The sequence below is a fragment of the Lactuca serriola genome, chromosome 3, assembly GCF_051521515.1.
Source record: "Lactuca serriola cultivar US96UC23 chromosome 3, Lser_US96UC23_V15, whole genome shotgun sequence".
NCBI lineage: Eukaryota > Viridiplantae > Streptophyta > Magnoliopsida > Asterales > Asteraceae > Lactuca > Lactuca serriola.
The window spans coordinates 245,701,943-245,712,726 of record NC_136410.1 but is presented as its reverse complement, the minus strand read 5'-3'; the positions used below and the strand labels follow the sequence as shown (position 1 = coordinate 245,712,726).

At 32.0% G+C, this 10,784-nt stretch overlaps 1 protein-coding gene across 1 annotated transcript; it reads left to right on the top strand.

The window, feature by feature from the left end:
• The first annotated feature begins 2,623 nt into the window (after window positions 1-2,623).
• LOC145093832 (casein kinase 1-like protein 10) lies at window positions 2,624-8,790 on the top strand. Its single transcript, XM_079032086.1, has 14 exons — window positions 2,624-3,410; window positions 3,490-3,530; window positions 3,613-3,682; window positions 3,782-3,930; window positions 4,154-4,249; window positions 4,327-4,397; window positions 4,558-4,619; window positions 4,716-4,779; window positions 4,898-4,982; window positions 5,075-5,201; window positions 6,016-6,095; window positions 6,182-6,242; window positions 6,677-6,810; window positions 8,242-8,790. Exons 1-14 carry the CDS (start codon window positions 3,335-3,337, stop codon window positions 8,524-8,526), a joined length of 1,401 nt encoding a protein of 466 aa, XP_078888212.1. The 5' UTR covers window positions 2,624-3,334; the 3' UTR covers window positions 8,527-8,790.
• The last annotated feature ends 1,994 nt before the right edge of the window (window positions 8,791-10,784 follow it).

Below are 10,784 nucleotides of genomic sequence, written 5' to 3'. Positions count from 1 at the left end.
TTTTTCAGGTTCTTTAGGTGACCGTGACAAGGCGAAGGCGTGATCATACCGCTCCTCATGTTTATGTTGTGACGTGATTCTGGGAATACTCTAAATAAATTGTATTGAAAACCTTTTTGTAATAAATTAATGAAATCGGGTTGTTTTTGAAAATTTAAATTTGTTGGAATTTTTCGGTCGTTACACCATAAATCATTTTTCCTGATCTGATGAACTGCCCTTCATCACCACCTGAATCGACATCAAGAAATATTTCAAACAAACCCAACAACTACAATTTAGATAGAAGAAGAAGAAGGAAAGAAACATAACAAACACAACAATAACAAATCTCAACCCTAGATCACGATTTCAGTTGTTTTCTGCGGCACATTCACTCAAGATAGCCACTGGACGAACAAAGTTGGGGATTTCCGACCCTCTTAGAATGAGAAAGCTTATGAGAGAGATGAACAGTCAATGAAATGCATAAGGAGAGTTATGGCTCTAGAAACTGCCGCCTGAAACATAACCACCACCACCTGATTTCGGTAGAGGGATTTGAAGAGACACAGGAGAAGGTGAAAAGATACAGAAACGTAGATCGGACATCGGAGTTACAACCCTTCATAAACGTAGATCGAACAAATATAGCACCATCAGAAAACCCTTCGTCGGAGAAGGTGGAGGGACGTCTCTAGTGGTGGACAACGCCCTCGTCTTCGTCGGATGAACAAATATGGATTTCACCTTGATCGTTTAGGAAAGCTTCGATAGAGATGACAAATTTGAGGGTAATGAGTGCTTGGTGGTCAATTGAGAAGACGGATGTGACAGATTTGAGGGTAAGAGACGTGTCTCCAGTGGATGTGCAATTTTCCGGTGAATAAAGATTGAGCACATCTGAGAGAAAACGGAAGTGTGGGAAGAAGATGAATAGGTCGATTCTTGGAGAGAGAGAGAGAGAGAGAGAGAGAGAGAGAGAGAGAGAGAGAGAGAGAGAGAGAGAGAGAGGTATTTTATTTTTGTTATATTTTTAATTGTCTTTTAATTACATGTAATAAAACAAAAATGAAAAATTAAATAATAAGGCAAAATCGTCTTTACAAAAAAATTTAAACCAAATTGGACCAAACTTGCAAGGAAATGAAACTATTGGACCATCCTTGCGAGCCAAACCCATTTTGGACCAAAATTGCTAGTTTTGACATACCACAGGGACCATTTTTTCAATTTTGTCTATAGAAAATGAGAAAAATAAAATCACGAGGAGAAGATAAAAAATAGAGATAGAAATCTTGGCATGAAGATCCTTAAAAAAATAGTAAAAAACTAGTAGGATGATGCGTGCATTGCATCGAGTTCTTTAATTATATACTTTTGAAATCATCTGTAAATTCTCTATTAGGTAGGCACCATTCCGTAATTTTAAAAACAAAACGCTAAAAGAAATCATATTTTAAATAAAATTAAATTAAGCGTAATCAATGAAACTTTAGGGGTTATACTTGTAACTTTTTAAAATATAAATAAATAAATAAACAAGTATGTATTAGGTGGTTTGTCAATAAGAGTCTAGGAAGTAGGAACCATTTTTGTACCATGAATTGGCTTAAAAAACAAATGTTTGGCAAAGTAAACCCCACTTATGAATTGGCAAGAGGGGCAAGTTAGTGGCTATTTTAGTAAACCTACCTGTGAACATTAACATCTTGTCCACAGGTTGTATATGGTAATAATTAAGTGACAGATGAATTTAGGGAATCTTTTTGATAAATTTTTTGAGTTGCATTGTAAAAGATGCTTGAAATAGTCATTAAATGAGCCAACAATTCGGTTCACATAGGATAAGTAGATGAATGGTCCCAACATATTGTGTACAATATCATGAACAAACACTATATAAAACAAAGCAAGATAATATTTTCAGAACACATAAAGTGAAATAAACAAGAGGAAAAAACAAAAAACTTCTAAAAATATACTTTGAAGAATGACTTGTTGTATTTGTTGGTACCTTTCATCAATATGGATAACAATATTATTTTTAATAAAAACTAAATAACAAAAAATTGTTTTGCAAGATATGATATTAGAATAACTTAAATAATTCAAAATTATTCATGGGTTCAAATCAATAGGCATATTCTGCCGTTTGTTTTCTTGTAAAAAGTTTTTTTTTTCAACCTTTTTTCTCACATGGAAGGAAGAGAACAATTGTGACCCATTCTTGCTAATGTGTAGAATTTCAGACATTCTACTATGATTTTTGGGTCAGTTTTGTATTTATAGGTAGCTACAATTCTTTCTTTTGGTAATACTTATTTATGCAATATATATATATATTGTATATCATAAATCAACAATAAAAAAATTAAAAAATATAATAAAACATAATATATTAATGATAAAAAATGGTCATGTGGGTTAGTTTGCACTTTGCAGTGACTTCAACGTCATGTTGCACAAGGATTAAGCGGTAGTGTTTGTATGCTATTTTTTCCAAAAAAAAAAAAATTATATAAACTTATTATTATAAAGAAAAATAAAATAATTTTTTTATATTAATAAAACAATAAATTCAGTATATCATCAATAACTCTTTTCATAGTTTTTGATCAAACAACATCTAAATTATATAATAACTTGAGAATCATATATTTGGTAACGAAATCAAACAATCGCACTGTCCGAATCCTTCTTATCCCTACTTTTTCTTGCAACAAAAATATTTCTCCTCAAAATCCGTCAATCTGCTTTTCTTCCTTTCTTCCTGCAGATCCTATGGAATCTGAAACCCCCAAAGGAATTTCCGCCTTGATTTCTTCTTCTTCTTAGATTCTTCTTCTTTCTCCTTCGATCTCACTTAAAAATTCTTCACTTGAATCCCTTCGTTCCTCAATTAGTAATCGACCTAAATCTTGTATATCTTTGCTTTGCATTATCATCGTTGCTGAGGTTTTGATTAGTTTCTTCGAAAAATCGTATTTTTACTTGGTTACTAGGAGCAAGCTTTCTGTTTTATTGATGGTGTAGGTTCTAGGGTTTTTACCGATCCATTGCTTTGTCGGTTCTGTGTCTTAGGAGCGATAGCTATACCCACAAATTTCTTGCTTGGGGTTTTACGTTTCTCGCATTGCTAGACCTCATCAAGCTCGATTGTTTCCTCACAAATCTTCATACCAAAAATTGGTGTGGAGGCTTTGCAATTCGCGAGTTTGTGTTGTGAGTTTTGATGGATCTGAGTGCATTTTGGAGATCTTAGCTTTTGACACCGTGATATTTCTTCACTTAGTTCAACTGAAGCTATTAGCTACGTGAATCTACTTAACCTTTGTTTGTTTGGGAATTCATCATGGATCATGTGATTGGTGGGAAGTTTAAGCTTGGGAGGAAGATTGGTAGTGGATCTTTCGGAGAGCTTTATTTGGGTAAATTATCTCTTCCCCTCTTTTGTTGCTCTTTTATAATAGTTTTGTCGCATTCGTGAATGGTTTCTTTTCATTCCAGGAGTAAATGTTCAAAGTGGAGAAGAAGTTGCTGTTAAACTGGTATTTATCTAGGGTTTTACATTTATAAGACTGTAGAACGTCTTTTCATACCAATTCACACATATTTTGTCTATGCTTTCAGGAATCTGTTAAGACTAAACACCCACAGCTTCACTACGAGGCCAAATTGTACATGCTTCTTCAAGGAGGAAGTAAGTTTTATCCATATTTCCCTTTTACATTCTTCTTATCTTTCCCTTTTTTTTATGTCAAAAAACTCACAATACAATTTTATTAATGTCCTCCCACAGCTGGTGTTCCCCACCTTAAATGGATTGGAGTTGAAGGCGAATACAATGCCATGGTTATTGACCTTCTTGGACCAAGTTTAGAAGACTTATTCAATTATTGTAATCGGAAGTTCACTTTGAAAACAGTTCTAATGCTTGCAGATCAATTGGTAAGTAATTAAGTATATGCCACTTTGTGTAATACAAAGATGTGTTAAATACAAGCATTAGCAATATACATCCCTTTATTTGTGTATCATATCATCCTACTTACATTTTCTTTTTAAAGCATTGTGCTTTTAATCTTTTTCTTATTAGGGTATTATACGTTGACAAATCTACCCTTTTATATGTTTTCTGATGACACTGAATCTTATGTATTGTTTTATGCAGATAAACAGAGTTGAATATATGCATTCAAGAGGCTTCCTTCATCGTGATATAAAACCAGATAACTTTTTAATGGGTCTAGGACGTAAGGCAAATCAGGTACTTTTTATTTTCTTTAAAAATTTTATTTTTTTATATTCGCATATTTTATAGTTAAAATACATGTTATACAACAGGTTTACATTATAGATTATGGTCTTGCAAAAAAGTATAGGGATCTACAGACACATAAGCATATACCATACAGGTATTATAACCGATTATTAATAAGAAAACTCAAGTTTAAGTGATTCAGCTCTAAATTTTAATATTTCTATTTCTTATTATTTATATATATATATATATATATATATATATATATATATATATATATATATATATATATATATTTTCCAATTTTCTTTTAGGGAAAACAAAAATCTCACTGGTACTGCTCGTTATGCCAGTGTTAACACCCACCTTGGAGTTGGTAAGTAATCTTTTTTCATGCCCATGCAAAAAGACGTAAATGCCCTCATGACTTTTTTTTTTTTTTTTTTTTTTTTTTTTAAATTGTAATCTCCAGAGCAAAGCAGGAGGGATGATCTGGAGTCTCTTGGTTATGTGCTCATGTATTTCTTGAGAGGAAGGTTGAGTATATCTTAATATCATAATATCATAATATCATAATAATCCTTTCTCTATTTTTATTTATTTATTTTTAATTTTGGGATTCTAATTTTGGTTTTAATGTTTATGTGGTTGTAGCCTACCTTGGCAGGGGCTGAAAGCTGGGACTAAGAAGCAGAAATATGATAAAATTAGTGAAAAGAAGATGCTTACTCCTATAGAGGTAATAAATCATATTATTGAATTTGAATATTTTAAGTTGTTTTATTATGATTATTAAGTGATAATTTTTTTTTTAAAATTGATGATTCTCAGGTGCTTTGTAAGTCTTATCCGACTGAGTTCATATCGTATTTTCATTATTGTCGATCATTGCGTTTTGATGATAAGCCGGATTATTCATACTTGAAAAGACTTTTTCGTGATCTTTTCATTCGAGAAGGTAAAAAGTCTGTTTTGCCCTTTTTGTATGTCTGTTTGGTTGGATAGAATGGAATGGAATCATCAATGAATGTATCGTATTACATATAAATTTCACTCTATATATAATTTAATTATAGTCAATGTATTTTTTAGGGTTAATCTCATAAAAGACCTTATAGTTTGTGTGTGTGTGTGTGTTTTTTTCAAGATTAAACTTCAAGTTTATTTTTTGGCTGAAAAAGACCTTGTATTTTCACATTTTTTCTGATCTGGCGCTTTCAGTCATTTTTTTTTCCAAAAGAATTGTAAAATGTGAGGGTTTTTTTTTATCATAAAAATTAAAAAAGTCGAGGGTTTATTTGGAAATAGTTAGAAGGTTGAGGGTTTTTTTTCGGAAAAAAAGACAAAGTTGAGGGTTTTTTTGGAAAAAACAAAAATATACAAGGTCTTTTTCAGGCAAAAAAATAAAGTTGAGGTTTAATCCAGAAAAAAACACAAAATATAAGGTCTTTTATGAGATTAACCCTATTTTTTATCTACAAAAGTAACAAATTAAACATAAAAAAAAAAACTCTAAACTAGATTTATAATAAAACACATTATTTAACCATTTCTGGATATAAAAATTGTAACTTAATCAAAATCATATTTAAAAAAAAAGATTTGTCATTCAAGAATGGTCTTATTCTATTCCCTCAGACAATACAAACTGTTTTTATTTTTTTATTTTTCAAAATTTTTTTCATTCCATTCTTTCCCTGATTTGATTCTGTAGTGATTTCTTTTATTCTTTTTAATTTAATTTAATAATATGATTTGTGTTTGTATTTCAGGGTATCAGTTTGACTATGTCTTTGACTGGACAATTTTGAAGTACCCTCAAATTGGTTCAGGTTCCAGTTCTAGAGGACGTGTTAGTATTTTTTTTTTCTAGTTTTTAATTTTATTTATTTATTTTTTGAAGAAGTTTATTCTTATAAATCTGTATTTACAAATCAGACTGTTGGCAAACTACCTCTGAATCCAGGGCCTTCAGCAGAAAAGGTGGAAAAAACCCCAGGTTTGTTTTTTTCCATATAATATTATCTATTATATATTTAGAAATCTCAAAATTACTTTCACTGTTTACTCTTTCTTTATTTAGCCACTGAATCAATAAAAGGATGGAAGTGTGTGTGTGTGTGTTATATTTTAACCTTTTTATAGCTTTCAAAGTAAAAGCTCCAAATTTAATTTTAGAACAAAAAGCTCATAATCCAAAAACTATTTCAACTTTCAAGTCATTTTTAAAGAAAAGCTCCTGCCAATTATAACAAATTACTAGGTTGCCCTTAAAAGCTTCACACATCTTTTACTCAGATGCCCTTTAATGTAATTTTACACCTTCCAGAACCTTCCTACACAAATAAATCTCCAGCTTCTAGCTTCCAACTATTTTTCTTTTTCCAAACATACCCTTAGTCATTGATGGTAATTTATGTGTGTATATTATAGTGAGAGCAGAGGTTAGAGATAGATACTCAGGGGCAGTTGAGGCATTTGCAAGGCGAAATGTTTCTGGTAGTGGTTTGCATGGTGAACACTCAAGGCACAGATCTTCAGAACATGCCACATCATCAAAAGAAATGGTGAGTATAGAATAATGATTCTTAACAAATATTTGATTTTTTTTTTCTCAATTGTTGGTGATGATTTGGTTTAATCTTTATTTAAGTTTGACAAAAACAATTTCCACTAATATGATATGATTAGTATACAAAAGTATTAGTTGAATAGAAAGTGAATGTACAAATGTACAAAGTACAATGACAACTTATTGATTTTTGCCTAATCTTTTTGATGGGCCCCACATCACCATGTGGAAAAGAAGACTTTTTGTGCACACTTATTGGGGAAAGCTTCATATCCCTAACTTTATTTTATTTTATTTTATTTATTTAGGGCTAAGCTCAAAAAAGACCTATATATTTTGTGTTTTTTTTTTTTTTTTTTTCCGAATTAAACCTCAAATTTATTTTTTAACCTTGTATTTTTTCATTTTTTCTGATGTGGCCCTTCTAGTCATTTTTTTTCCAAAACCAATTGTAAAATGTGAGGGTTTTTTCGACAAAAACAAAAAAAGTTATTTGGAAGCAGTTTGATGGTTGAAGGTTTTTTTGGGAAAAAAGGACAAAGTTGAGGGTTTATTCTGAAAAACTGAAAAAACTACAATGTCTTTTTCAGGAAAAAAGTAATTTCGAGGTTTAGTCGGGAAAAACCACAAAATATAAGGTCTTTTATGAGATTAACCTTTTTTATTAAGTCGTTGTTTTGGCATCAAGTAAAAAAGGGAAGGCGTAATCTAAATAAAACCTTATATTTTGTGTTTTTCCGAATTAAGCCTCAACTTTTTTTGTCTGAAAAAGTCCTTGTATTTTTTCATTTTTTCCCATCTGACACTTTGTCATTCTTTTTCCAAAAAAAAAAAATTGAAAATCTCCAATAAATTCCCAATATTTTGGGTCAGTTTACGGTTTAATCCCAACATTTATTTTTTGAACTAGAAAAGTCCCGATTATCTAATTTTATACGATAATCTGTCATTTTCTGTTGAAAAAAAATAAGGACTAATTCGTTAGTTTGGGCAAAATATAAACTAATAGGACTTTTCTCTTCAAAAAGTAAAAGTTGAGATTAAACCGTAAACTGACGCAAAATATTGGGATTTTATCGGAGTTTCCCCCCAAAAAAATTTGTAAAATGTGAGGGTATTTTTGAGAAAAACTAAAAAGGTTGAGGATTTATTTGGAAGCATTTAGAAGGTCAAGGGCTTTTTTCGGAAAAAATGAAGAAACACAAGGTCTTTTTTTGGTAAAAAATAAATTCGAGGTTTAATCCGGAATAAACATAAAATATAAAGTTTTTTTGAGATTAACCCAAAAAGAAAGTACACATATACATTTTCTTTTTACAAATAAATGAAAGTAAGACGCTATAAATATAATAGACAAATACATAAAAGTACATTGCTAGTTCTTATCTTCATCTCAATAATTTACATTTGTAATTTGTATTTTCAGCATGGTGATTCGGATAGAGGTCGAATATCGCGAACGGGCAGCACATCAAAACGGGCAGTCGTGTCGGGCAGCAGGCCGAGTTCATCGGGTGAGCCAAGCGGTGACAACCGGTTAAACCGGTTAGGTTCGGGCAGCGGGCGGATATCAACTGCCCAACGGCTCCACTCGCAGCCCGGATTCGAGTCCAAGTCATCATCTTTCACACGGGCAGTGCCATCATCCAGAAGTGGTCGTGATGATGCTTTGAGAAGCTTTGAATTGTTGACTATTGGGAAGAGGAAATAAGAAGACAAATATGTGGGACCCATTTCAATCAATGTATCAATGAATGAATGAATGAATGACTTTTTTTATTATATAAAATTGAGTTACAGAAAAAAAAAAATGTAAAAGATTCGTGTTGTTCTTGATGTTGTTGTAGCCTTGAAGAAAAGAGGGATTGCATTCTCATTTTAGGGTGGATGTTCATATGTTGTTAAGTACTTCATTGAGGAATGTTTATGTTGGAAGAATCATTTAAATTGGATTTGGCTTCTTGTTTTCTTGTGATATTAATGTTCATATTTAGTGCTCATTACTTTGGCCACACTTGGTTATATTTTAGTGTTAAAGTTGCAAATGAGTAATGAACTATTAATTTATTATTATTATTATCATCTTTACAAGTTACTATTAGTTCAAAAAGATACAATAAAGAGGTAATGAAATATTTGTGTTTGTACATACTTGCTTAACTTCCAGTAACATTTTTTTTTAAAAAGTAAAATGGTGTTTTGTGAAAAATAAAATAGTTTGTTCCTTATTTATATTTATGATATTAACCCTTGTAGTTTATACAGACTGATATGATCTTTTTGGATGATGAGTATAAATCCACCGAAACAAACTTTAAAAACCTGATACGAAACTTTGCTGCAAACCACTAAAGGCTAGGCACGTTACCTAAAAGTAGAAGCAGGTGAGAATCGAACTGAATACTATTAAGAAAACCTATTTATTTGGTTAATCGTGTTTTGTTATAAGGGCATTACATGAGAAGTTTTAACTATTTTATAGATTTAGTTATCTTCATTATTACTTTAATTTGCAAAGTAACCACCTAGTCCAAAACGCACCATTCCAGGTCCGTTTTTTTTTTTTTTTTCCTTCGGGTAAGCAACATAATAAACCCGATCAGTTACTGTGGCCCTTATATATAGAGAATGAATTCAGAATTGCATTTCGAACTTAAGGGGCTCTTCATTTCAGACATTCCTGGTAGTTTGGAATTGCAGTTTTATGAAGAAAATCACACGAAAGCCTTCTGATGGTGAAGAACCCAAAGTTTTGTGGGTATTTGTCGTTATTTTAAGCATATTATATTTTGTTTGTAGATGATTATTATTCCGGAATGTTGTTTGTTAGTACCTTTATGGATGAAAATTTTCGTTTGAATTAAACATTGGTTGTATTTAGGCTTTTGTGTGAGTAATATGTGTATTAGGAACAACAAGTGTAACGTCCCAAAAATTACTAAGAACATTTCAATTCATAAAATAGATTAACCAATTAAAACCCTTGTTTCAAAAACCATTGAGTGACATTTATTTGATTAAAATTTAAAACCATACATTATCAAAGTCAAATTAAAAACCTTCGAAATGAATATCTTCGATGCGTGTGTACAGTCCCGCCGAAGTCTTCCCACGAAACAACCTGCAAAACATTTAATCTACAACTGTAAGTATAAAGCTTAGTGAGTTCCCCAGTACATATTCCATCATATATACAATGCATCCACACAAAGTGTTTGACTTTAGCGCCGACCTGCCAAATCTCATATCAACATAATCATACGTATCAATCATATACAAAATATCGGGTCTGCTCCAGCCTCGAGTGAATGCTATGGACCAAATCATGGTCTTTCCTTGCAATGTTGAGGGACAAATCCTGGTCTTACCTACATTTGCCAGGGGCCAGATCCTGGTCTTCCATAGAATTGCCAGAGGCCAAATCCCTGTCTTGCATACAACTGCCAGGGGCCAGAACCTGGTATTCTATACAATTTTCAGGGGCCAGATCATGGTCTTCCATACAATTCATAGAGTCATATGTAGTCAGGGGTCAGATAGACAGTCGAACAGATGATCCACCCTTGAGTGAACAATCAAACAAGAACATCACAATAAGACATTAGACCAAGATTTCTCAGGCTATTCAACTTAAACTACATACAACCAATGTTATCATTACCATATAATCATGTATTATAACACGTAACATACACTAACATATCATATACCCTTGGCTACTAGCATTCCCTAGTTACCCTGCCATTGACCACTTCTCAATTAAGTCCTTCACTGGTCGATCATAGACAATCCTGATAACTGGCCTTCCCCAGTTACACTAACCAAACATAACTCCAAACAATAACATGCGATTAATAGACAAGACCCTACCGGTCTAACATACCAAGACACCAAGTGTCCTAAACTGCACATACTTAACAAGGAATTATCCTAGTCAACTAGCATACTTGTACTCTAATAGTACCTCTA

Coding starts and splice junctions, on each gene's coding strand:
- LOC145093832 (XM_079032086.1), top strand. CDS start 3,335: ATGGATCATGTGATTGGTGGGAAGTTTAAGCTTGGGAGGAAGATTGGT. Junction 3,683..3,781: donor CATGCTTCTTCAAGGAGGAA/GTAAGTTTTATC, acceptor GTCCTCCCACAG/CTGGTGTTCCCCACCTTAAA. Junction 6,811..8,241: donor CCACATCATCAAAAGAAATG/GTGAGTATAGAA, acceptor TTGTATTTTCAG/CATGGTGATTCGGATAGAGG.